The sequence below is a fragment of the Oryctolagus cuniculus genome, chromosome 2 (genome assembly GCF_051225735.1).
Source record: "Oryctolagus cuniculus isolate XC-2025 breed Fujian yellow rabbit chromosome 2, ASM5122573v1, whole genome shotgun sequence".
Classification (NCBI taxonomy): Eukaryota; Metazoa; Chordata; class Mammalia; order Lagomorpha; family Leporidae; genus Oryctolagus; species Oryctolagus cuniculus.
In genome coordinates this window covers 46,817,496-46,843,740 of record NC_142868.1, presented here as the reverse complement: position 1 = coordinate 46,843,740, position 26,245 = coordinate 46,817,496, and the positions used below count along the sequence as shown (strand labels likewise).

Genomic DNA, 26,245 nt, shown 5'->3' with positions numbered 1-26,245 from the left:
ACCAGGATAAGCACCTGGCTCCTGGCTTCGGATCAGCGCGATGCGCCGGCCATAGTGCGCCGGCCGTGGCGGCCATTGGAGGGTGAACCAGCAGCAAAGGAAGACCTTTCTCTCTGTCTCTCTCTCTCACTGTCCACTCTGCCTGTCAAATAAAAAAAAAAAAAAAAGAACCTAGGCAGGAGGCTGTGCTGTTCCAGGGCTGCAGAATGCCTAGCGCTGGGCTCAGAGCTCAGGCAGCTTCCAGGAACAGAGCAGTCACGGCTCAAATTCTTTCCAGCGTCCTGTCCTAGGAGGGGGCTGGGGCAGGGGCGGGCCTGCGCTGCTGTTTGCACTGATGGCCCTTATCTTGTTGGGGGTGGAGTCTATCCCAGCCCTGTTTACCTATTTATGCCGGCCCCAAAGCCCCTTGGTGTGTGACAGCTGCAAAGCCAGCCCAGCACCAAGGTCATCGCACCCTGGGCCTGCTCTCCGGGGCTTTGTTCACAGAGGAGCCGGAACCAGCCAAGGCCACTGATCACTGGAGTCATGGTAGGGGCCGGGTCAGTCAGTCCAGCAGGCTGGGTCCACAGTGGGTCTGCAAGCAGGTGCGGGGTGGGGGGTAGGAGTGGGGCAAAAGTAAGCCAAGGCTGGGGACTTGGGGGAGGGGGGACCTTGAGGCTCCGGGGAGATGTTAGAAGAGCAGCAGGCATGGGAGAGGAAGGCCTGGGCTGGACTCCATTGGCATCACTTGGTTGCTGTGTGAGCTCGGGGGTGGGGGGTGGGGGAGTTATTTCACCTCTCTGAGCCTCAGTCTCGGCTTCTGAAAAAAAGAGCAGGTTACCAACTTCATGGCCTTAGTGTAAGGTCCAAACAAGACGTGCTAAGTAGAGGGTCCCGGCACAGTGCCAGGCAGCACAGCAGGTGTCCAACAGAAGGGAGTCTGATCCCCAGGACTCCATGCTGTGGGGCCAAGACCAAGAAGGGAGTCTCCCAAACACACGGCTTCCGTGCTGAGAAGTCAAGTGGGGAAGCGGAGGGCCAGTCCCAAGTCCTTCTTCGGCCCCCAGCACCGGCTCATGCAGCCCCTTCCCTGCCCATCCTCCCAGCCACAGAAACCCTCTACCTGGCCCCTCCCCAGGGAGCCCTGAAGCAGGGGCAGAAGCCCTGATCCTGCTTTCTCATTATCCTCCACCTGTTACCTCTTCTCTCCCCTAAGAACGGGCAGACTTTCCCTATGGTCTGTACGTCTGACCATAAATATCCACCACAGACTATATCAGGAGACCCTCCACAGGGCCATACCAGGGGCCCTGAGAGGTGATAAGGGCAAATGAGAGCCTAGCTTCAGGGCTGTGACCTCAGCGCCCCCCCCCCACCATCTGTGAAGGTGGAGAGTGGGGGATGGTAACAGGGTGGGGGATGGGGAGTCACACAGTGCCTAGCTGCTTATCTATGGGGACCTGGTTTTTTTTTTTTTTCCTGGCACAGGTGCACGGCCACAAAGGGTTCCAGTTCCAAAACTGGGCGAGGACCTATGGCTGTTGTCCAGAGATGTACTATCAGCCCACATCAGTGGAAGAGATCAAAGAGGTGAGCGTCTGTCTCTGTTCTGTGCCAGGATGGCTCAGCCGCGGAGACCGGAGCCTGGCCCCAGACACGAGGCTGGAGATGGGACTGCCTGGGCTCAGACCCGGCCTCCCCGCCCAGCACTGCCGCTGGCCAGGTGTGAGCGCAGTGCAGGTGGCTAGACCAGGGCTCCCGCTCCAGCTCCACCCAGCAGCCACCTCCGATCTGCACAACTCACTTTGCCAAGGACAGATCTCTAAAGACTCACATGAGTTCTCTTTCATGGTTCAAAGTCACCCCAACCTGATGTACCCAGAATAACGTTTTTCTTTTTGCCTTTGACCTGTTCTGTCTCAGCGTTTCCTCATCTCTGTACACCGTCCCTGACTGCTCAAATGAAAAGGCAGGAAGTGGGCGCCGGCGCCTCCTCTAACCTGATCTCGCCTGAGCAAGAGCTACCTCGATCGGGCTGGCAGAGTCCACCGTCTATCCCTGCAGCCCAGGCCATCATCGCTCCTCCCTCGCCCTGGCCCATGAGGCCTCCTCTCTGGTCCCCTGTTTCTGTTCTGTTCTCCTGCGGATGCACGTGCCACAGCCAGCACCCGTTATACCTCAGGGTGGACCTCGCCTCCTCTGAAGAGTCCCCAGACTTCCTTCTCTGAAGTGTGTCCCCAATTCCATCTCCGCTCCTCGCTCATTTCTTCATCGCCTGTTCATAATTTTCAGTTATTTCGTTGACTTGAACAGACAGTCTGGCTTTTAACTCCCTCCCTCCAAGGACATCAGCCCATGCTTGTCCTGCTCTGTCACATACTCACCACCTGGTGGCGCTGTGCTTAGTCCACAGGAAGTACTTAGTAAATGTTGAAGGAATGAGTAAGCGGATGAACAGATAAATGACTGAAACCCCATCTGTACCCTTAGGAAGTCTGCACTTATGCACACGACCAGCTCCATAGGATGCAGGTGTTGGTTCCCGCAGAGCACAGGGGAGGGAGAAATTCACTGAGGGCGTGTGCGCCTGTGTGATGGCAATGTGTGTGGCGGGGTGGTCAGAGGTAGCGGTCACCACGAAGCGATCATCTCACTTGGGATCTATCGCCTCAGCGATCCTCACAACGTGCCTGTGGGGAGTGGTGATTGTCACCCCCATTTTATAGATGAGCAAAGTGGGGCTCAGACCGGTTCTGTAACGTTTTCATTCTATTAAGTATCAGGGCCAAGACTCAACTCAGAGCATATCTGAGCTCACAGCCCCTAACTTCTCATGCAGGAAACACTACAGAGAGGCCAAGTGGCTACTACCCGGGCCCTCGAGGGAGGACAAGAGTTGAGCAGCGTGCTGGGGAGGCATAAAGAGAGTGAGGGGAGAGTGTGGGGGGTGGCTGCAGGGAGCGTGGGTGGGGACTTGGAAGCAGAGAGATTTGGGGTGGATCAGAGGGCCTTGAACGCTGCCACGCTGGCTTCAGCAGGAGGGGAGGGAGCCAGCTGGAGGCGCGCCTGAATGGCCCCGGGCACAAGCTTCCTGCCTCACTAAGAGGCCTCACAGGCTGGGTACAGCAGGTGGATGTTTCCACAGAGGGCTAGCAGGGTCAGGTGGAAAGAAAGCTGGGTTGTGTGGTCCAGGAAGCTGCCAGGAAATGATGCTAGACCAAGTGAGACAGATGCCCTTGTCGTGCGGCCGTGCAGCTCTGGTGGGGGGTGGGGGAGATGTGGGAGACAAGCACAGCGTGGCATTTCGCAGTCCCCCCGCAGAAGCCCTCGTGGACTAAGTTGTCACTCCGGTGTTCCCTGGCATGGACGCTAGGGTGTTTGAGCAAGGACATGACGGTGAACGTGACTGGATCCATTTGAGTGATGGTCTGCATTGTCCAGTCTTGCTTCAACAAGCCTGAGAGACTGCTTGTGCCTCCGATCTGCAAGGTGGAATTCAGCCACTGTCCCTGCCCTTGAGGAACACTGTCTAGGGCCTTATCGCCAAGATAAGGAACCTAGATCTTATCCCTAGAACCCTGGGGCTCCCTTGGAAGGTTTGGCGCTGGTGAAAAATGTGATGGAAGGGTCGGCAGCAAGTAGGCTAAGCCTCTGCCTGCAGTGCCAGCATCCCATATGGGTGCTGGTTCTAGTCCCGGCTGCTCCACTTCTGATCCAGCTCTCTGCTATGGCCTGGGATAGCAGTGAAAGATGACACAAGTGCTTGGGCCCCTGTACCCATGCGGGAGACCTGGAAGAAGCTCCTGGCTCCTGGCTTTGGATCATCCTAGCTCCAGCCATTGAGGCCACTTGGGGAGTGAACCAGCAGGTGGAAGACTTCTCTATCTCTGTCTCTCTCTTTCTGTAACTCTGCCTCTCAAATAAATACATAAATCTCAAGAAAGAAGAAAGAGAAGGAAAGGAAGGAAGGAAGGAAGGAAGGAAGGAAGGAAGGAAGGAAGGAAGGAAGGAAGGAAGGAAGGAAGGAAAGAAGGAAAGGAGGGAGAAAGAAAGAGAGAGAGAAATATATAATGGAGTTTGCCTTTAGAGAAGCCTCAAGCAGCACGGGCTAGAATGAGCCTGAGCCTTGTCCCTTAGTTCTCCGTCTCCTTCACTTCCTCGCCCTTCTCTCTGGCTTGCTTTGCAGGAGTGGCTGGCACAGCAACCCAGAGCCAGGCAGGGCGGGCCCTGGAAGGCTGCAGCTGCACTCCCTGGGCCTCCCGCGCCCCCTGCAGACCGAGCCAGAGCCCTGCATGCTCTCTGGCTGCCTCTCGATGAAGGATGGACTCTTGCTCTCATCTTGGCAGGTGCTGACCCTAGCCAGACAGCAGAAGAAGCGGGTGAAGGTGGTGGGTGGCGGCCACTCCCCCTCGGACATCGCCTGCACTGATGGCTTCATGATCCACATGGGCAAGATGAACAGAGTCCTCCAGGTACCCGGAGCCTCGGCTCCCAACCTCTGCTTGCCCCAGCCTCAGCCTCCATCCCTGCCCCCAGGGCAAGAATGGAACCTCAGTCCTCCTCCTCACCATGCCCCTGCCACCCTAGAGGGACTCTGATTCCTGGCCCACCTGAACCCTGCGCCTGTTGTCAGGTCGGCTTCACCCCCTTGAGGCTACACAGAGCATGTCCACCCCAGTTCACCCCCGCCCCCACCCCTGCCAAAGCCTCTTCCTCCACTACTCTAGAACAGGAGCAGTGAGTGGGGGCCTCTGAAAGGCAGAGTCACAATGACATGCAGCAGGGCCCAAAGTAGCACCCAGCCAGTTTTACAGAGGGAGAAACTGCAGATCAGGGGCTTGCCTGGGGTCATACAGCCCATCTCCAGCAGAGCTGGGCACAGATTCAGAACTGAGGCCAGCTCCAGGCTGAGATACTGTGCATGCAATGCAACCAGCACCTGGTAAATGCCCTAGCCAGTCCGGATGCTGGGCAGATGTGGACTCCTGGTCTCACCTGCTGGGGCCGGCTTCCCTAAGCTGTAACTGTTGCCAGACCATCTCCCCTTCCCATGACCCTGCTAACGAGGTGCTGGATTTCTCTCTATTTCTATTTGCTCAGGCTGACGCTCTCCCCCTCTTAGGAAACATCCTGGCAATGCATCAGTTATGGCACTAATTAACTCTGCTTGCCGATTCGGGAGGACTGGGCTCCAGAAACGGAATTTACCAAGCTCTTTGTCCAGGGTCAATGGAATGAGTCAGGCAGAAGTGGATTCCCATCTCAGTTCTGACTAGAATGCTTGAGTGACCTTGGGCAAATGACTTCAAGTCCTAGATGTCAGTCATCCCTCCTCCCCACCCCCCAACAATGGAGAGATCATTCCTACTGCCCGAGGCTGCATCTTTACCCACCCCAGGCACCAAACAGCTATCTCATCCCCTTCACCCCTTTTCCCAAGGTGAGGATAAGTGGAGAATTTGAACTCTGCCCAGCAAGGCCCAGACCTTACAGGATAAACCCTCTTTAGTTGGTTCCTTTGCATAACTACACACAGGATTCTACCCTCGGGCCTGGGGAGGGAGAGGGAGAAGCACAGGTGTGGCTGCTTCCCAGGCCCGGCCCTGCAGAGTGAGCCTGGACACACTCTCCGCGCTGTTCTCTCCTCTGAGAAGGCTTCCTTTGGCGGCCTGCAGCAAGAGGTGGCTGAAGCTAAGCACAGGCTGGGACAAGCCACATGCATCCTCCCAAGGAGCCCGGCTGCAGGGCAGGGGCTGGCGTCAGCTTGGCTCCTCCAAGCCCGTGTTGATCTCTTGCAGGTGGACAAGGAGAAGCAGCAGGTGACTGTGGAGGCCGGCATCCTCCTGGCTGACCTGCACCCCCAGCTGGACAAGCACGGCCTGGCCCTGTCCAAGTAAGAGCCCCCGCCATTCCCCAGAGGGTCAGGGCTGCCTGCCGCCCCCTGCCTTGGCCTGGGCCAGACACCCCTGCACCTAGCAAGACAAGGAGAGGAGCACTTCCCCAGGGGCATCCCCATCTGGGCCCCATTACCCCCTTCAGGGTGCCTGTCTCCCCAGCTCCCAAGTGTCATGTGGGAGTACAACACACCACAGTGGAGCTGGTGTGAAATAACGGTGTTGAACAGGCTGAGGCAGGCACGGGTTAGGGCCCAGATGCCAGAGCCAGCCTCCCCCGTGACAGCCTGGATGAGGTCGCAGGCAGGAGATGCCAAGCTCTGCTGCCCTGAGGGGCCTTGTACCGCCATCTAGGTGTGCCTGTTGTCCCTCACTGCTCTCTTGTGTCCCTCTTTCTCTCTCCTGCTGAGCCTAGCCTGGGAGCAGTGTCAGATGTGACCGCAGCTGGTGTCATTGGGTCCGGAACACACAACACGGGCATCAAGCATGGCATCCTGGCCACCCAGGTGAGTCCACCTGCTTCCCTAGCAGAGCAGGCTCAGCTCCATGTGGGCCCCTGAACCCAGCCCAGCCCCCTCTGGGGCGGAGACCCAGCAGGTGGCCCCAGAAGCATAAACCTCCTGCACCGCCACAGACATTAAGGTGCCCCAAGCATGTTGTCGCCGTATCAGTCCTAAGACACCTGCCAACCACCACCTCCCAGGAGCCAGCACACAAGCAATGGGCAAGCTGACCTGCACCCCCAGCTGGACAAGCACGGCCTGGCCCTGTCCAAGTAAGAGCCCCCACCCCCACTGAAACAAGCCTGCAGGGAGCCGGCAGGAAAATGGGCTGTCCAGGCCAGTGGGACAGGAGGTGGCAGGCGCTGTGGTGGGTGTACATGGGGGCATAGAATTCCCACCTGACCTTTATCAAAAAGCAGTCATGGCCGGCGACGTGGCTCAATAGGCTAATCCTCCGCCTAGCAGCGCCGGCACACGGGGTTCTAGTCCCGGTTGGGGCGCCGGATTCTGTCCCGGTTGCCCCTCTTCCAGGCCAGCTCTCTGCTGTGGCCAGGGAGTGCAGTGGAGGATGGCCCAAGTGCTTGGGCCCTGCACCCCATGGGAGACCAGGAGAAGCACCTGGCTCCTGCCATCAGATCAGCGCAGTGCACTGGCCGCAGCGCGCCAGCCACGGCAGCCATTGGAGGGTGAACCAACGGCAAAGGAAGACTTTTCTCTCCATCTCTCTCTCTCGCTGTCCACTCTGCCTGTCCAAAAAAAAAAAAAAAAAAAAAAAAAAAAAGCAGTCATGAAACTCCAGGAGCATCCAGCATGGAGAACTTGAAGGGAGCCTAGGTTTTGGCCTCAGACCTGGGTTCAAACTTGGCTTTGTTTCTCGTTGGCTGTTCACTTGTAGGTAGGTGGCTCAACGTCTCTGGGCATTCCTGTAAAGATCATCGTCGAAATGGGGTCGATCACACTGGGGTGGTGAAGAGTAAATGAGATGGGGGAAGTCTAAGGCACCGGCCTCTGGACAGCGAACAGCTTTAACTCGCAACATGAGGCAGGGCCTGATTTCTGGGTGCTCAGGGTCTTCATGGCCATTGTCCCCTCCAACAAGGGTTGACCCCAGTCTTAGTTTTCTATTCAGGACTGACGTTGCCCACCTTCTACGAAGTGATCCGCAGAGCGTGAACATAACTCTGGGAGGGGCCTCAAAGCCAAACGCACATCAGACTTCCTGTTCCCTTCTCTAGGACACCCAGCGGGGCCAGCCTGGAAGCCGGGGCGAAGCCTGCAGGCTGTTTCACACACAGTGGCAGGGTGCGAGGACAAGCGGTCTGGCAGCCTTGCTACCTACAGGGCTACATCCTTGACATAGTCTCTCATTTGATTCTTGCCAGTCCTCTGAAATACCCTCATTTCATAGACAAGGGAACAGAGAGGTTGAGTAACATGCCCGCGGTCACACAGTGAGCACAGTGCCTGCCCTTTGTTTGTTCCTGAATCCTGTTGAAGTGTTTCACAGGCCAGCTCTCGTCCTCTGCTTCGGGTCTTAGAATCTGATTTTTGTTCAAAATCCCCGTGACGCCCTCACTTACACAGATGGCCAGGGTGCCCCATTTCTGCCAGTTTCTCCTCTCTGGTCTTTGGACACTGCTAATCAGAATTAGTTCAGCCTGATCTTCTCTCAGCCTCAACACCCAGCTGCCAACTACAGGCGTCCAAAGTAATTTCCATCCAAATGATCAGGTGGTAGAATGTGGTGAGGTCCTCAAATGGCTTTGACCAAGGTCTCCCGGAAGTGGGGCCAAGGGCAAGGGGCTGCTTCATCCTCCATTCCCACCTGTGCACCTGAGTCCGTGGAGAAACCGGAAGGTTGGGTGTGAGAACTAGGCCCTCGGGGCAAGGGTCTCTGGAGGAGAGGAGGCCCAAGCATGGTTGACCAGCTGCTCAGAAGCAGCGACAGGCCATGGGGGCAGTGGGGACCGTGCTGTTGGGCTGTGGTAGGACAGAGGGCAGGAGGAACGTGACCGACCCACGCCCTCATGCGCTCACTGCCCTGCTGAGAACTTTCCCCAGGAACGCGCTGCTCGTTGTAGCTTGGTCGTCTCTCGGGCTCCTCCAGGCAGAGAAAGGCTTGCTGCCGGCCACGCTGTGCTGCCTGCAGGAGGAGTGTGGCAGCGGCCCGGGAGGACGGGCCAGCGGGGTCCCCGGTAACCTCATGCGATGAAGGCCCACCCCTCTGCCTCGCTGTCCCCATTCCCCGTTCTCTCTCACCCATGACTGTCACCCATGGGGCTGTGACAGTAGGCCTGGCTGGGATCTGTGGCCAGATCTCTAAGATCCTCTGGGAATAGGTGATCCCTGGTCTCCCATCCCAGGACAAACAGGGAAGTGAGGGCCGTGGCCACAAGGGGTTCTGAAGTGTGGCTGTTCTCCCAGGTGGTGGCCCTGACCCTGCTGACGGCTGACGGGACTATTCTGGAATGTTCTGAGTCAAGCAATGCGGAGATTTTCCAAGCTGCACGGGTGCACCTGGGCTGCCTTGGAGTCATCCTCACCATCACCCTGCAATGCGTGCCCCAGTTCCACCTGCAGGAGACGTCCTTCCCCTCAACCCTGAAAGAGGTACTGGCCCCTTGCTTGCTACTACTCAGCCTCGGAGAAGAAATGGAGGACCTTGACAAGCAGGCCACGCCCCCCTGACAGCCCCTTGGGTCTTCAGGCCCAGCACACAGATGGCATGGTCCTCACCACACCTTCTTAGCCCTAGGGATACCTTGGCCAGAACCCTTCTGAGCAACACAGTGAAACTCAGAGGAACTGCAGGGTTGGGAAGAGGTGTGGGTAAGAGAGGGGGTTGGGTAGAGACTTGACACTGGAGCCAAGTGTGAGCTGCCAGCCCCAGGGAGCTTGTTAACTCTCAACTGCCCTGAGCCAGAGACTGCACAGGGCACCCTTCATAATGGTTCCCTCCAGACAAGAGAACTGGAGTAAACTTCAGGCAGTGTCTAAGGCTACATGCAGGTGTTTGGATTTGGATGAAGGGAGACAGGAAGGATGGATAACAGTGATTTTTGAATGAATGAAAGCAACATCACTATTGTTCATTCAATAGCGATGGATGGATGGATGAGTGGATGGATGGATGGAAGGAATGGGTGGATGAGTGGATGGATGGGTGGGTGGGTGTATGAAGGTAATTGCTAAGCTATAGGACTTCAATCTGTGTTTCCAAGTTCCTTAGAGTTCAGGTTCTTCCATTGCCACCTTATTGTTCAATATGTGCAGACACCTGTACAGGTGGACTTGGCACTGATGTCAGCCACATTGATCCAACATGACTGTGGTCTTTGGAATCAAATGAGCCTGGCCTTGCAAACTGGCTCTGCCACTTCTAGGCTGTAACCTTGAACTGGTCGTGTAACATTGCTGAGCCTTACTTTCCTCATCTGAAAAGAGAATTAGCAACATTTACATTAAAGCGTTGAATCTAAGGATTAAATCAGGTAATGCATAGAAAGTGTCTACTTTAGCGTTAAAACCTGCCCCATGGCACTGAGGTAGAGATAAATGAAACTATTATTACCTAGCACTGGGTCTAAAACCATTACCACTGGCGTTTCTAATGTATTAGCCACGGGGCAACAGCCTTAAATCTAGAAGACCCCTACTTAGAGTCAAATAGCTCATTAGGGCCATTTGTTCACACCAGGCAGGGCTTTCCAAGCATTTGCGTTCTGCCTTCCACTCAGTGCCAGGCACGCTGATGGACAGCTGTGAGGGGGTCAGCCTTTGGGCCTCATACAGCTAAGAGCTAACCCCCAGTCCCGTGAAATACCGCTGTGAGCTCCCCTTCCCTCCAGCCCTCCTGCCTCTGTGATTCCAGGCCTTTCCTTTCTCTATTTGTGGGATGACCACTCTATCCTGTAGGATGTGGCAGGGACCCCCCGACAGGGGTGCAACCCAAGGAACCCTTCCCAGCCCCACACCGGGAAACGCGGGCATCCCAGCTTCTCTTCAGTAGCTCTCGCTCAGAGCAGCGGCTGCCGTGCCCCCTGCCCCTCAGCCTCTTCCTGCCCTGGGCTGGGCTGCAGAGATACCAGATCTCCAACTGCCCTTATCCCTGCTGCTTCCGAGCCAAGCACAGTAGCTTTCTAGGTTCAAGGGTTTTTATGGACAGGGAAGAACAGAAATAACATGCAGGGGAAGTTACAGGACTCCCCACCTTGGCTCCTTCTCTGAGGCCAAGCACAGACCCAGACATGGCTGATGGAGATCACTGCAGTAATGAACCTGGAGCCTCCAGGGCTAGCACACCTGCGAGACTGCCCTCGGGATTTGAAACGGGAAACAGTTTCCAGGATCCGATGAAACCGTTCACAGCAACCATCGGGTCCAAAGAGCCTGGGGGAAGGGGCCAGGGCAAAGACCACGTCCAAAGCCAGCAGCAGCAGCAGGAGGTTTGGAAGAGGCCAGGCAGAGAGGGCATGGCCTGGGGAGGCACTCAAGGGGCTGGAACACAAAGCCGAGTCCTGGACCCAGAGCGAATCAGGACCCAGCAACCGAGGACGAGCAGTGAGAAGGAAGGAGGGGCAAGTCGGGGATGGCAGGGCCACTGCCCAGCTGGAGAACCCGGGAGGTCCAGCAAGTGTGGGCAGCAAGTCACGTGCTCAGTTTGACTTTCAGGTGTCTCAAGTGGAGGTGTCAGGAGCAGCTGATGGAAGGGCAGGACCTGGGCCAGGGCCGGGGTGGAGGTGCAGCCTGAGGGGCTGTGATAGTTTGTTGGAGCTGCCGGAACAAATGCCGCGGAGTGGTATGCACCTGAGACAATTAGCCCTGCTGTGGTTCTGCAGGCCAGATGTCTGAGCGCAAGCCGCTGGCTTCCTCTGAGGCCTCTCACTGGGTTTGTAGTTGGCTGACTTCTCCCTGTGTCCTCATGAGGCCTTCCCTCTAGGTGTCTGGGTCCTAATCGCCTTAGAAGGACACCCTTCAGACTGGACTAGGCCCACCTGTGCCACCTTGTTTTACCGTAATTCTCTCTTTAAAGGCCCTGTCTCCAAGTACAGACACACTCTGAGGTCCTGGGGCTTAGGGCTTCAGTGCAGGAGCGAGGGCAGAGGGGACAGAGCCCAGCCCATAGCAGAGGCCGCCAGCCCCCTGGATGACAGACCACAGGAGCAGTGGGATCACCGCAGAGCGTGGGCTTGGGTGACAGCAGACAGAGGCTCTCAGTGCTGAGAGGATAAGGAGGAGTGAGGACAGAGCTGGAGGGCTTGGCTGGAGAGGAGCGGAGCGGAGCCGCTGAGGGGAGGTGGCGCCCTGGACACCATGGGTGCCAGTGCCCGGGAGAGAGGGGTCAGCAAGGTGAAGTGCTGTGGCTAGCAGGGACCGCTGCCCTCATGGCAGTGTCAGGAAGCTGTTGCTGACTCTGCAAGGACTGCTGGGCTGGATAGGGTTAATGCACAGCTCAGGTGAGGAAGAGGGCAGCAGAGTTTCTCCGGCCAGCAAGGGGCTGTGACCCTGTCCAGCTGGCGAATCCACTTCCCTGTGTCCCACGAGGCTCAGAATGTGCTAAATTTGCAGATGAGCATTTAGACCCAGAGATAAAAAACAACTGCCTTGTTTTGCCAGAGGCCCGGCTCTGGCCCCCATGCCTCTACGGGAATATCTACATGACATATCTCTACGGAGGTGGCACCTGGACCGTGTCCTGGTACCCAGGGCCTTCCTCTCCCTGCTCCTCCTGTGAGCGCACTGAGAAGGGCTGACATTGACACTACCAAGCCCTAGTTCTAAGAGAGTGATCTGGGGCTGTCTCCCACCTCCCCAACACATACACATGTACACGCATGCACTCACAGAAGTACACAACCCTAAACTCTCCACAAAGTGTAAAGCAAGCCCATGACCTTGACCAAGTGTCTCAAAGTCTCTGGGTTCCAGTTTCTTTGTCTGACTTGAGCATTGCTGAGGTCCTTCAGCTCTGATGTTTTGTAGCCAGTGCAGCTCGTGGACGACAAGCCACATCGCCACTTCTCCGCCCTACCCTAGGGAGTGACAGTCGTGTCTGGCATTCCTGTGCCTCTCCTTTGGGGCATCTGATGAAAGTTCTTGGGCCTTCTCCCCAAGGAAGCTGTGCACCCCGATGAGAAAGTCCCTGTAGTTCCCCCCGCTGAATCCAGCTCATCCCACAAGGGCTGGCGGAGCAGGACGTGCGTCACTCGTCCCTACTCACCTGTGAGTCAACTCAGCCTGGACGAATCCTCTCTCCTTCCCCCAAAGCGGTCACTGCCTTCATCCCCCCAGTACTGACCCGGCATTGGCCCCACAGCGGCACAGCACAGGCCTCGAGCCAGCCTCACAGACCACAAAAAGGACTCCCTGTGATTTACTGCGAGGGCTGTGCGCCATAAATAGCTCCTTTTTAAATCGGCTTTCAGTCGCTCCTCTTCGTTGGGGACTGAGCACAGTTGGGAGGAAAGAGGGGAAGATTAAGATGCTGGAAAGACAGCACCCAGACCTTGCTCCCTCCCGGAAGCCGCTGCACAGAGGAGGAGGAAGGGAGCCGTGAGCAGGCAGCACGTTGTCATGGGAGCAGTTTCTCCCAGCCCTCTATGCCTGGGAGCTTTTCTCTCTAATCCCAAAGGAATAATAATTAGACCTGATTTCCCAGAGCATGAGGGACCTTGAGAACCAACAGGAAGAGAGCGGGCCCCTTGTTTGTGCATTTCTATCTGCCTCTGGTTTCTTGCCATTGATGGCCCCCAGAGAACTGTCCTCCCTCTGCTGGGGCTGCAGACCTTGGTACCCTTCGTGCCTGGCTCTGTCCAGGGGCTGCCCCAGCACGCACACAAGGCCCCAGACTTGGGTCCTTTTTCATGTGGGCCAGCTCTCGACAGCCAGGGCCTCCAGGGTGGCTGGTGGTGCTGAGCCATACGGGAGCACACAAGGAGCACAGGGAGCCAGGACAAAGGAGTATGGCCGTTGCTTCCCACCTGTGAGGCCAGGTCTGAAGATTTAGTTCATCCACCATTTTTCTCTCTGTGCATTCCCTTTTCTTCCTGTCCAGTTTCCTTCCTTCCCGCTCACGCATGTTTATAGTACACCTGCGCCAAATCCAGTGCCAAGTTCAGAAGAGCCCAAGGAGACCCATAGGAGGGTGCAGGGTACATCTCCAGGGTCAGTCCTCCTGGGTCCCCACGGACCTGCTGTGACTTTGGCCGTGGACTTGTCAACTGTGCTGGAGGGATGTGAGATGAAAAGGATCCCCTGTCCTCACTGCCTTCACAGCCTCAGGGAGAGACACCCACACTCCTTCTCCCCCTGACATGTTCGGGGGTTGGGGAGAGAATGGACACTCCTGAAGGGTGATTACCAGCATCCACGTTAGTCTTGGACCTTCCAGGCTGGGAGTGCTGGTCGCACCTGTCTTCCCCATGAATGCTGTCACCACCTTCTGACACTCATCTTCTCCCCTTTCCTGTGGGGCGGTCAGTTTCTAGAGGGCCGAGATCATCACGGAAGCATCTTTGGTAGTGTTCGGTCCATAGCAACTCAATGGTGAGTGCATTGAGGATTGGTTTCAAGTCCACCCTCTTCTGGCATTTTCCCCATTACCCCAACCCATGCAGTGTGGGGTCCATCTCAAATTCAATGCCATGCTCCCAAGTACCGCTTCTCTGAAAGGCATCTCAAGATGGTTTTTCCTTAAAGATTTATTTTATTTATTTGAAAGACAGAGAGAGAGAGCAAGAGAGAGAGAGAGATCTTCCATCTGCTGGTTCAGTCCCCCAGGGCTGGGCCAGGCCAAAGCCAGGAGTGAAGGACTCCATCTGGGTCTCCCAGATGGGTAGCAGGACCCCAAGCACTTGGGTCATCTTCTGCTACTTCCCCAGGCACATTAGCAGGGAGCTGGATCAGAAGTGGAGCAGCCAGGACTGCAATCAGCACTCCCTATGGGAGGCCAGTGTTGCGAATGGCGGCCTAATCCATTGTGCTACAACACTGGCCTGAGTTGATTTTTGAATTCTGCTCAAAACTGTGTTAGTGCTTGGTGCTGTGATACAGTGGGTTAAGCCACAGTGCCAGCATCCCATATGAGCACTGCTTCAAGTCCTGGCTCCTCCACTTCCAGTCCAGCTCCCTGCTAATGGCAGGGAAAGCAGTAGAGGATGGCCCAAATGCTTGGGTCCCTGCACCCACATGGGAGACCTAGAAGAAGCTCCTGGCTCCTGGCTTCAGATCAGCCCAGCTCCAGCCATTGCGGCCATTTGGGGAGTGAACCAGCAAATGGACGATCTCTCTCTTTGTCTCTCCCTTTCTCTGTCTGTAACTCTGCCTCTCAAATAAATAAATAAATCTTTTTTTTTTTTTTTGACAGGCAGAGTGGACAGTGTGTGTGAGAGAGAGAGAGAGAGAGGTCTTCCTTTGCCGTTGGTTCACCCTCCAATGGCCACCGTGGCCGGTGTGCTGCGGCAGGCGCACCGCACTGGTCCGATGGCAGGAGCCAGGTACTTATCCTGGTCTCCCATGGGGTGCAGGGTCCAAGTACTTGGGCCATCCTCCACTGCACTCCCTGGCCACAGCAGAGAGCTGGCCTGGAAGAGGGGCAACCGGGACAGAATCTGGCGCCCTGACCGGGACTAGAACCCGGTGTGCCGGCGCCGCAAGGCGGAGGATTAGCCTAGTGAGCCGCGGCGCCGGCCTAATAAATAAATCTTTTAAAAAAAAATCACTCTCCTCTAAGCTACTCATGGAAGTCAATATGGAAGTGAACCATTTTAATGCCCAGTGTATTTTAATGCTCTTCCCATGTTACTTGGCAATATTAAGTATTTTCTTTTCAAGGGGAAGAACTGTGGCCCACTTGGGCCCTGACTCCCAGGACTCCCAGCCCTGTCTCTGTGACCGACGCCATCTCTCCCCTTCCCTCCTATGTGCAGGTGCTCGACAACCTGGACACCCACCTGAAGAAATCGGAGTACTTCCGCTTCCTCTGGTTCCCTCATAGCGAGAACGTCAGCGTCATCTACCAGGACCACACTGACAAGGTAGCTGCAGCAGCCTGCCTGTGCCCGCGCCGTGTCCTGGAGCAGGTGGTGGCCAGCGACCGGCAACCGCCTTCCCCAGCCGCACCCACCCCCGGAGTCCCCCCACCCTCTCTGCTCCCGGGTGACCCATACTTGTCATCCTGGCCATCAGGGAGAGGAGGGCAGGGAACAAGAGGGAGTCACTGAGCACGAGAGGAGAAGCAGAAAGGCCAGGGAGTGGCAGGAAGAAGAAAGTGCTGGCCCAGTGTGTCCGGGGGTAGGGATCTGTAAGGGTGCGGGGACAGCCTAGATACAGAGGAGGGAGGCAGAGGACAGAACAGGCAAGACAGAGAGTGGCGTCCTAGACAGCTGGAGCAGCCCTTGGAAACTGTCCCGACCTCCCACCTCCCCTCCTACACCCCCATCTGCCCTGCTCCGGGTGTACAAGCAGAGCGGAGAGACAGACAGTTTGTCTCTCCCCGAGTCCTTAGCAAGCAGGCTGCTTCTCAGGAGAAGGAAACAAAGCCTTCACTGAGGGTGCGTGTTCATGGGACGGGTTGGATAAAGACCTCCGTGTCTGCTGTACGAGTGGAGCCCATGGTTCCTGAAGGCTGAGCACCTACTCACAGGCTAGCAAGACAAGGGCCGGATGCGTGTCTCTGTCTTACATAAAGTCCATGAACAAATATTTAAACAAACACATAAAATGAAAGGGGATGGGGCATGGGAATTAGCTATGCTGCTGAAAAGTGAGGGTAGGTGGGGCACCCCCTCCCCACCGCGCACAAAGCTGCTCCCGGGACCCAGCTCGCGCTTACAGGACACCGTGAGAAACAGGTCAGGAGGCAGCTCAGCTCTGGGCCCAAACTGATGTCAAATTCTGCTTCCCAGCCCCCTTCCTCTTCAGCCAACTGGTTTTGGGACTACGCCATTGGGTTCTACTTACTGGAGTTCCTGCTGTGGACAAGGTAGGAAAGCAATGGTACTTTGCCCCCATGTCTGCCGCATGCTGTTGAGGGTGGCGTTCATCAGGAGACGAACATCTGACCTTGAATGCATATCGGCCTCTTGGGTCTAAGGCAGTGATTTCTGACCCTGACTGTACCTTTTAATCACGTGGCAAGCTCCAAAGAAACAAGTGGAGCCCCTGCCCTTAACCATTGCCCCCTACTGCCCTGCTAACCGTGGGATGAAATCAGCCAGGACTACGGCCGTTCCTCCCTCCTGGGAGGCCTTTCTGTTGTTGGGCTAGGGAATGGCCAGCTTCCCTCCCATGCCCAGCTCAGACCTCCCACCTTCTCCAAGGTCCTCAAGCCTGACCTCCTTTCTAGTGAGCCACAGACTTCCAGGACTTCCAGATGCTGCCCTTGTCGTTGTATTTCCAGTTCCAAGCTCAGGGCCTGGCACAAAGGATGCTCTATAACATGGAAGAATGAATGGGCAAACTCTGCAGGCCCTGTAGAGAGGAGGGACTGGGAGGACTCTTACTCTAGGAGGAACTTGCAAATATCACTAAATAGAGTTGGCCCAGCAGACAGAGTCTTTGCTCTGCAATGTAGAAAGATAATTAGCAAAATAAATAGGTAACTATGCTTGCAGTGGCATCATGTTATAAGCAAGTGCCATCCTAGGAATTAAGAGTAAGGCTAGGGTATGACAGAGTGATGTACATTTCAGTCTCAGGCGGGAGGCAGCTGTATCCTCGAGTTCCAGAAGAAAGATACTGCAGCCCAGCCTGGGAGGCATCCACCTTTGGGGTCAGTCCTAGTTGCTACTTGGCCAACATGAATTTAGCCCACAGGTCCGCCATTTTCTAATGCAAACTCAACTAATAAGCTCCTGTGGACGATAATTCACCTGCACACCTTGTGGCGATAGTTACTACACCCCCAGCCGGGGGCCCGAGGTGATACATGACCTTGGCTTCTTCATGTTGCCACAACCTGAAGGCCAAGTCAGGTAAAAGGGAACAGGTCTAAAGGCAAGATCTGAGCTCTGGTCCTGGTGAACTCTCCAGCCACATACAAGCCCCCTTTCCTTTCTCCCCCACTGCACCCCAGATGCTGCCAGCCCAGCTCTCCGCTAAGCCATTTGATGGGCCAGAACACATTCTGTGACTTCCTTTTCATGATGTCAACTCAGGTTGCCAGCATCCATTCATCCTCACATGCCTCTGCGTGGGCAGCCGGCATCATTAGCTTCCCTTCCCATCATTAGCACCTCTTCTGCAGGTGCAGCGTGCTGGGGTTTACTGCATTCCAGACACTGCACTGGGTACTGGGTATGCGTCGCTCCTTGTTGCCTCGGCAGCATCCCAAGTGGGCGATGCAGTCATCGTTAACTTATAAACAGGGAAACTGAGACTCCGGGAGGTATTTTCGGAGGGTAATTCACGAGCAGCCAGGATGGGCTCCCAGGGCTCACTGGGACACCCAGGACACTCAGGTTCTGCCAACAGAACCTGGAGGCCTGGATGTTGCCCAGGGCCGCACGACAAGACTCTCTGGATGCGGGCAGGGAGGGCCAAGGCGCAGCGAGGACACTGCTCCCTCCAGATGATGGATCTGGGCTGAGAGGGGAAAGTGCCCAGTAGGCTTTCTCTCCAGGGCTTCGGCTTCCATCACAGCGGCTGACAGCTTTATGTGCCTGTGTCTGCCGCCATGGAGCCCAGGAAGCAGCCATGTAAATTGGGCTGTAAATCACAGTTGTCACAGCTCAGCCAACCACCAGGAAGCTGTGAGACAGCTGCGGGGCCTCTGAGCTCAGCCCCGCCCCGTGGCTCCAGCTGAGCAGTGCTGAACCCCCCATTGCAGTTCTCGGTGCTCCCTGAGCTGGGGCCCGGGAGGAGCAGGAAGAAAACTTTGGGAAATGGGTGGTGCCCTAGCTGCTTCTCTCCAAGACTGCACGCCTGAGGGTAGGGCCCTTGCTGTCCCATTCCCCTCCATTCCCCGCCCTAATAGCCCCTGACGCTGGCAGGAGGCTCATGGGTACCTGTGCAAGAAATGTCGTGTGAAGGGCTGGTGGCTACCTTGACAGAGAAGAGGGCCCCTTCCGCAGGCCGTACGGAGACTTGGGCAGCTTGGGCCAGTGGCAGGTGCATGGGCTCTGGGCTCCACTGGACCTGGACTCTGATCTCCCCTCCCTCGCTTGCCTGCTGGGTGACCCTGGGAAAATTGCTCGGCTCATCTGGACCATGATGTACTCATCTGTAGTGCAGAACTGGACTGGTGGCGACTACCGACTTGCGGGCAGATTCAGCTCCACGTCCGTGTGGAGCCTGCTCACTGACAACATGCCCCTCGCTGCTCCAGCAGCACGTGGAGGCTCCGACTGTGCGCTGTGTGTCAGCTCTGACAGCCGAGGGCACGCCTGGGTGACGGAGGGTGACGCGACAGCTGTGGGGAGTTGGACAGGCCTGTGGAGAGGCTGGGGGGGGGGGTGGCAGGTGGCAACCATGCCAGAGAGGAAGGGCCTGGCAGTTTAACCCGGCCAAGAAAACCCCACCGCCAGGCCTAGCCCTCTGAGTGGAGCCTTTAGTGGCCCCATGTGGATGACCCCGTGGGACTGGCTGCCCTGCCCACGCGAGAGGCTGGGACGGACCTCGCAGCCTGGCTGCTGGCAGGCAGCTAGAGCTCCAGGCTTGAGTGGCAAAGGAGGCAACTGGAGCCAGCTCAGCCCAGCAGGGCCTCAAAGCTGTCCTTTGTCCATCCGCCCACCCTCGGGGGAGGCCCACTCCTGCAGGGCCCAGAGCAGGCAGGAGCAGAGTGCTGGCCTGAGCTGGCTGGGGGGGTGGGGGGGGCCTCCTGCCAGCTGTCCCCAGAACAGGCCTCCGGACCTTGACCCCTCTGTCCAGAGCCCGCTCAGGGCCTCCACTGCCCCGCAGAGTCTGTGCTGTGGATCTGAGAGCAGCCTTTCCTGAGGCTGCCTCTTTGCCTCTCTGCGGCCTCCGGCCTGAGCCTCTCCCTCCTCTGCGTGCAGAGGACGTCACACGTGCAGGGACGCAGTCTTGAAGTGTGCACCCCCCTGCTGGCTCCCCTCCTCTTCCCTGTGTCCCTGAGCCTTGCGTGCACGCAGCACAGTGGGTGAGCATCTGACGGCCCCCGGTGGGGTCTATGCCTTCAAGACCCGCGCGTCACGTGCAGACACAGGTGTTGGTCAGTGCTCACCATGCAGGACACACAGGAGGAAGGGGCTGGCAGTGCCCAGCCCCCAGCGAGAGCTCCCTCCCTCCCTCCCTTCCGGGTGGACCCACAGGTGCTGGGTCTGACTGCACCGGCAGTGAGCGCTGACCTTGTTTGCTTGTCTGTCTACATGTCTGCAGCGAACCCTCACAGATACGCTGAGAGAGGCAAGAAAGGAACTGAGGGAGCGTTCAGCGCAAATGGAATGAAAACATTAAGCTTTTCAGTGCAAAAAACTTTTGAGACAAATACATAGTTTTTCATGACATACATGTTTCATGAACTTTTTGAAGACCCTGTCATTTACGTGGATTTCAAAATGTTTTTGCACCAAAATAGCCTGACTTTTAAATTCCACTTTCTGTGAACTTTTCAAAGTAACCTCATATGTGCATGCATTTTCACACATGTGTGTACGTGTGTGCATGGATGTGTACATGTGTGCTTGTATGCTTGTGTATGTATGTGTACGTGTGTATATTTGTGTGTTTGCATGTGTGGATGTGTGTATGTATATGTGTATGTATGTATACATACATGTGTGTGTACATGTGTGTGTGTGTGCATGTGTGTGTGCGTGTGTGTGTTGAGTCACAGATTTTGAAGACGATGACTTGATGAGTGAATTTCTAGAACAAAAAGTCAAGGGGTTAAAAAAAAAAGGCTTCCAAAGTATGGAAGGCGGGTGAGTCCCCCAGTCTTTATGGAAATTCACCTGGCAACAACTGAAGGCAGAGCTCTACCTATCCTTTGCTCCAAGCAGCTGGTAAGGCTTTGGGACAAAGACCCTTGTCACACCCGTGTTGTGGCATGAGGCGGCAGTGGCACTGAAGACAAGCCAAACAGCCATCCACGAGAGCCCTGGGCCTGCAGTGTGGGCTATCTGTGGCCCGGGCAGCCGTGCGCGCTGGGGCCAGGGCTCTCGTGTGCGCCTGCGCATACACGCCTGATGCCCTCGTCCGCCTGCCCCCGCAGCACCTTCCTGCCGTGCCTGGTGGGCTGGATCAATCGCTTCTTCTTCTGGCTCCTGTTCACCCGCAAGAAGGAGAGCAGCGACCTCAGCCACCGCATCTTCACCTACGAATGCCGCTTCAAGCAGCACGTGCAGGACTGGGCCATCCCCAGGTAGGGCTCTGTCCCGTGGCCAGGCTGCCCGTGTGACAGAAGCTGGCGCCGGCGGCCAGCACCCTCACCTCTCCCCTCCTTGAGAACCCCCACTCCTGTGTTTAAGGTTAAAGGACTCCCCTCCCAGCTATGCACGCAGCTCCAAGTCCCACCCATTATTAGTGGGGCCCACAGGCTCTTAGTCGTCTCCCAGTGCTCCTGGGACCAGCCTGGAGCTGGGGAGAGCTGGCTCTTGGGGAGAGCCAGTCACGGAGCCCCCACCATCGCCCTGCCTGCCCCTCTCCAGCCACGAGGCGGGCAGTGGTAGGTTTGGAGCTCAGGGCTCCCTGTCTCCTTCCCTCGGCCGGCAGCGCACCCCCAGCGTGCTGGGGGCTGGTTGCCCTGAGTAGGGAGGGACCCTAACTGCTGCACCTTTCCCCTGAATTCCCCCTGCCCTTGTCTCCAGCGGGCCCAGGCGATGCCTCTCTTACTGCATTCCAGGGCTTGGCCCACCAGACTCTCCAGGCAGGAATATTACAAAAACACAAGTTTTGGGATCAGAGGGAAGAAAAGGAGACCCAGGGACCTGAGAGAGCTGTGGCGGGGGGCGGGGAGGGGGAATGAGAGGGGACCCCTGGTTTAGCAGGGCTCTGGGGACCAGCCAAGCAGGAGGGACATCTCCAGGGAGATGCAGCCACAGGCTCCACTTCCGGAAGAAAGGCTTCCGGCCCAGCCGTGAGGGGTGGGTCGCTGTGGAGCTGTCCCAGGGGTCCGTGCAGAGTCCAGGGCGGTGCCTGTCAGCCCCTTGCCCTGCTGAGACCTGGACTCTGTGCAGAGAGAAGACCAAAGAGGCCCTGCTGGAGCTGAAGGCCATGCTGGAGGCGCACCCCGAGGTGGTGGCCCACTACCCCGTGGAGGTGCGCTTTGCCCGGGGCGACGACATCCTGCTGAGCCCTTGCTTTCAGAGGGAGAGCTGCTACATCAACATCATCATGTACAGGTGCGAGGGCGCCGGCTGCTGTCCCCTGGGACCTGAAAGGGGCCCTCTCCTGCCTCGTCTCTCCATGCCTGTTCTAAGGCCTCTTTCTGTGGGGACGTCACTGATCGTGGCAGGCAGCAGGAGACAGCCTCTCCCCTCCGGGTTCCCGTCGCACTTCCTGTCTGTAGACCCTTGTGACGTATGCCGCTTCCAGCCTGTATTACGGTAATGTCCAGAGAAGTCATGCATGAACATGTATGACGCTCATGCGATGGACTGACATACATTCTGTCTCCTTGTGCTCACTGTGGCCGATGATTCTGACAGCCTGGAACGCTGTGTTGAGAAACGTGCTGAGGCCAGAGATGAAGATGGTACTCAATGCTCGTTGCCTGCCGTGGTCGCCTTTGCCCATCGAGCCCAGCTCCACCAGGCACTGCTCATACCCCGCTGGCCAGTCTGCCTTACCTTTATCCTGGCCAGCTAGGCAGTGGGCTCCAGAATGAGGCTTATGTCCATGGTGGTTTAAGTCGTCCATCTCTTCTAGAATGCCCTGCCTAAATGCACCGTCCTCCCCCCTCTTCCCTCCACCTCCTCTGCTCTCCTCCAGAACTGCCCTCCCCCCATGAACACCATCCTCTTGGCAGCCCTGACCCACACTGTGGTGCGTGTCTCCAGCATTCAAACCCCCAGACTTCCAGCAGGCCCAAGGGAGGGCTGAGGGAGGCACTCCCTGGGGAGTCCCAGAGAGCCAGGGAAGAGTTTCCGAAAGACACGTGGAAGAGGCAGAGAGGGGCCGCTCAGCCCCCACCTGTCTGTCTGCTTATCTTTTCCCTACCTGCAAATTCAAATTCAGAAGTGAGAAAGTTATCATGAGGATATATTTCCCCATGGTTATTTGAATTTTTAAAAATGAAGTTGGACTTTTTCTAGTTGGGTGGTGAGACCCGACCAGTGCTGCCCATTAATTTATATGGCCACGTTTTCCAAACATCAAATGAGGTGCTGCGGAGATAGTAACACTAAGTCAAATAGATAGCCACAGTAGTATGTAGGGATGAGGATACTTCACAAGGACCACGGAAGAGAGAATTCGAAGGTGAGTGTAGAGGTGGGTGTTCGCTGTCACTCCGGACACCTGCATTCCACACTACAGTGCCTGGTTCCAGTCCAGGCTTCCTGCCCGTGTGCACCCTGGATGTTCAAGTACTTGGTATAGGTGCCATAGGTGATGCCTCTAGTCCTTGGGTAACTGCCAGCCACGTAGGAGAACTGGTAGAGTTCCCAGCCGTTGGCTTCAGCCTGGCCCAGGCCAGCTGTTGTAGGCATTTGGGGAGTGAACCAGGGGGTGGCAGGTATTTCTCTCTCTTGCTCTCATGCTCTCTCTTTTTCAAATAAAATGAAAATAGATTATTTTTTTATTTGACAGGTAGAGTTATAGACAGTGAGAGAGAGAGAGACAGAGAGAAAGGTCTTCCTTCCATTGGTTCACTCCCCAAATGACTGTCACGGCCACTGATCTGAAGCCAGGAGCCAGGTGCTTCTTCCTGGTCTCCCATGGGGTGCAGGGCCCAAGCACTTGGGCCATCCTCCACTGTACTCCCTGGCCACAGCAGAGAGCTGGACTGGAAGAGGAGCAGCCAGGACAGAATCTGGCACCCCAACCGGGACTAGAACCTGGGGTGCCAGCGCCGCAGGCAGAGGATTAATCAAGTGAGCCACAGTGCCGGCCCCAATAAATTGATTTTTTTAAAAAGGATGTCTATTTTGGTCCCCAATGTTTTGAAATCCATGCATACCTTTTTCATAATACACAATTCCCTTGAACTTTTCAAAGATCCTTCGTATGCATGGATTTCAAATTTTTTGCACTAAAATGAACTTAACTTTTTATTCATTTTCCATACACTTTTTGAAGAATCCTTGTATGTTCAGGTATCCCTAGGTGTCCACAGGACCCTCAACAGATACCAATTTTCATGGGTGCTCAAGTCTCCAACATAAAATGGCATAGTACTGGCTTATAACCTACACACCCACCACCTGTCTGTGTTAAATCATCTCTAGATTATTTTCAACACCTAATAAACTGCAAATGCCATGTGAATACATGTTATGGTGTATTGTTTAGAGAATGATGACACGACAAATGTCTGTACCTGTTAGACATGTACATGTCTTTTTGGAACTTTCTGGAATCTTTTTCTGCTACTGCCATCAATGGATAGATGTAGAACTCACGATACTGGCTGGCATGTGTGTGCACATACCCTTTGTAGCTATTTAAATCCACATTAGCTTTCAGATACCAGTGAAAAAATACATGAGCAGACATACAGTTTTTCAGAATCCTTGAGATAAGCAGTGAGCGAAAACCCTCAGGACGTCGGGTCGCTGCTTCCCTGTGTCCTGCAGGCAGAACTTGGCCTTCCCATTCACAGCCCTTGTGAAGGGCAGACACAGGTGCCTGATGAGGCACACAACAGCAAAGACAGGGGTTTACCTCCTCTGCCCCCTTCCAGGCCCTATGGCAAGGACGTGCCACGGCTGGACTATTGGCTGGCCTACGAGACCATCATGAAGAAGGTGGGGGGCAGGCCCCACTGGGCCAAGGTAAGAATTGGGTCCAGAGCCTCCCTAGAGCTGCAGGGGGTGCTATGCACGTAGTGTCCACCAGGGGGCGCCTCTCTGCCTTGTTCCCCTGCTGGCCCCTGTTCAGGAAGTGCTGGGGCTGAGCATGGCCTTCGCCGGCTGGTACCCAGCCCGCCTCTCTGCGCCATTGCTCCAAAGCCCCGTGATTCCAAGCCCTCGGGGTTTCAGGGAAATGCGTCGCCTTTCGCTTTATCTGCTGTCCTGGAAACCCCATGCACAGGACAGTGAGGGGATCAGTGAGCCCATTTTACAGAGGGGGAAGTGAGTCTCTCGGAGGTGACACTAATTAGCTGTGGAACCGGGGAGAGTTCCCACCTGGAGACACTGCTGGGTGGCAGCAGGAATAGAGTTCAGACTTTCCCCTTTACCTTCCGAGAGCAACTCCTCTCTGGGTCTCCACGGTGTGTGTGTGTGTGTGTGTGTACACGTACGAATGCACGTGTCACACACACAGGCTCACAGACACAGTTATAGGGCCCAGACCAAGGTATCTGGTTGTTTCCACAGGCCCATAATTGTACCCGGAAGGACTTTGAGAAAATGTATCCTGCTTTTCCCAAGTTCTGTGCCATCCGCGAGAAGCTGGACCCCACCGGGATGTTCCTGAACACGTACCTGGAAAAGGTGTTCTACTGAAGCAGGCGCACACAAGCCCCCTCCCCTGACCTGGCCGCAGGCCCCGGCCCCGTGGGGAACACACCGCCCCTCCCGACCCCACGCTGCCAGGCGGGGCTCTGGACAAGGCCTTCCTTCTCTTACCTCCCTTTCCCCCAGAGCGCCCCACGCAGAAGCTGGCCTCACCCCCAGATTCCTGCCCACATCTCCATGACAGCTCCCCTTCCCCAGCCTACACTCACATCCCCTGCTCCCAGAATGGGGCCCCAACATGCAGTTAATCTGGGCTGAGCATGAGGGAAATTCCCGTGCTCTGTAACTCCAGGGGTCCCCTGCACCGCTGTAGAAAGGCCCCTTGGCGAGTGCTGGGCACAGGGTTCCTGGGGGGCTGCGCTCTGCTTTCTCTCACACATGAGGACCTTTCACATGTTCAGATGAGCGCCCCCTGACCCGGGACTCCGTCTCCACCATGGATTGGCCTAGACGTGTGATGTCGCGTACTATGACCTGCCACGGGCCAGCTGAGGGGTGGGGAATGGGGCTCTGCTCACCTTCTTCTCAATAAAGACCCACAGCTGACTCCTCTCTGCTCCGTCCTCCTCACTGGCAAGGTCCCCCCTCGGGAGCGGAGGGCTCCCTGGCTCCCTGGATTCCTTCCTGGAGCGATAGTCTTGACCGCCCCGCACATGCTCTTCATGTTCCTTTTTCAAGCCTAACTTTGATCTGTCTCTGGCCTACCACACCTGTGGGCTTCGTGGAGCACTCTTTGAGCACCTACCATGTGCCAAGTGCTTTAGGGGAATTAAAAGAACATTAAGGGGTTGGCGCTGTGGTGCAGCGGGTTAAAGCCCTGGCCTGAAGCGCCGGCATCCCATAGGGGCGCCTTCTAGTCCTGGCTGCTCCGCTTCCAATCCAGCTCTCTGCTGTGGCCTGGGAAAGCAGTAGAAGATGGGCCAAGTCCTTGGGCCCCTGCACCCACATGGGACCTGGAGAAGCTCCTGGCTTCAGATCGGCCCAGCCTTGGTCATCGTGGCCATTTGGGAAGAGAACCTGTGGATGGAAGACCTTTCTCTCTGTCTCTCCCTCTCTCTGTCTGTAACTCTACCTCTCAAATAAATACAAAAAAATTAAAAAAAAAAAGAACATTAAGATAGAGTCCTGCCCTCAAGAAATTTATATTCCAATTATGTATCTCATGAAGTGTTAATATTCAAAGTACCTACAACTCACCAACAGAAATACAACCAGTAACACCAAGAGCAAACGACTTGAATATTTATTTCTGCAGATACACAAATGGCCAATAAGCACATGAAAAGATGCT

At 56.0% G+C, this 26,245-nt stretch overlaps 1 protein-coding gene across 1 annotated transcript; it reads left to right on the top strand.

Moving 5' to 3' along the window:
• The first annotated feature begins 411 nt into the window (after nucleotides 1–411).
• Nucleotides 412–26,061, top strand: LOC100341843 (L-gulonolactone oxidase). Its single transcript, XM_008249274.5, has 12 exons — nucleotides 412–528; nucleotides 1,468–1,569; nucleotides 4,326–4,451; nucleotides 5,778–5,872; nucleotides 6,289–6,379; nucleotides 8,801–8,986; nucleotides 15,304–15,411; nucleotides 16,282–16,358; nucleotides 20,547–20,696; nucleotides 21,511–21,675; nucleotides 24,177–24,267; nucleotides 24,814–26,061. The coding sequence occupies exons 1-12, from the start codon at nucleotides 526–528 to the stop codon at nucleotides 24,940–24,942; spliced, it is 1,323 nt and encodes a 440-aa protein (XP_008247496.2). The 5' UTR covers nucleotides 412–525; the 3' UTR covers nucleotides 24,943–26,061.
• The last annotated feature ends 184 nt before the right edge of the window (nucleotides 26,062–26,245 follow it).

What these genes read in the sequence shown, in the direction of transcription:
- LOC100341843 (XM_008249274.5), top strand. An exon ending in CAGTGGAAGAGATCAAAGAG is followed by an intron (nt 1,570 to 4,325) that starts GTGAGCGTCTGT and finishes TCATCTTGGCAG; the next exon opens with GTGCTGACCCTAGCCAGACA. An exon ending in CACGGCCTGGCCCTGTCCAA is followed by an intron (nt 5,873 to 6,288) that starts GTAAGAGCCCCC and finishes TGCTGAGCCTAG; the next exon opens with CCTGGGAGCAGTGTCAGATG.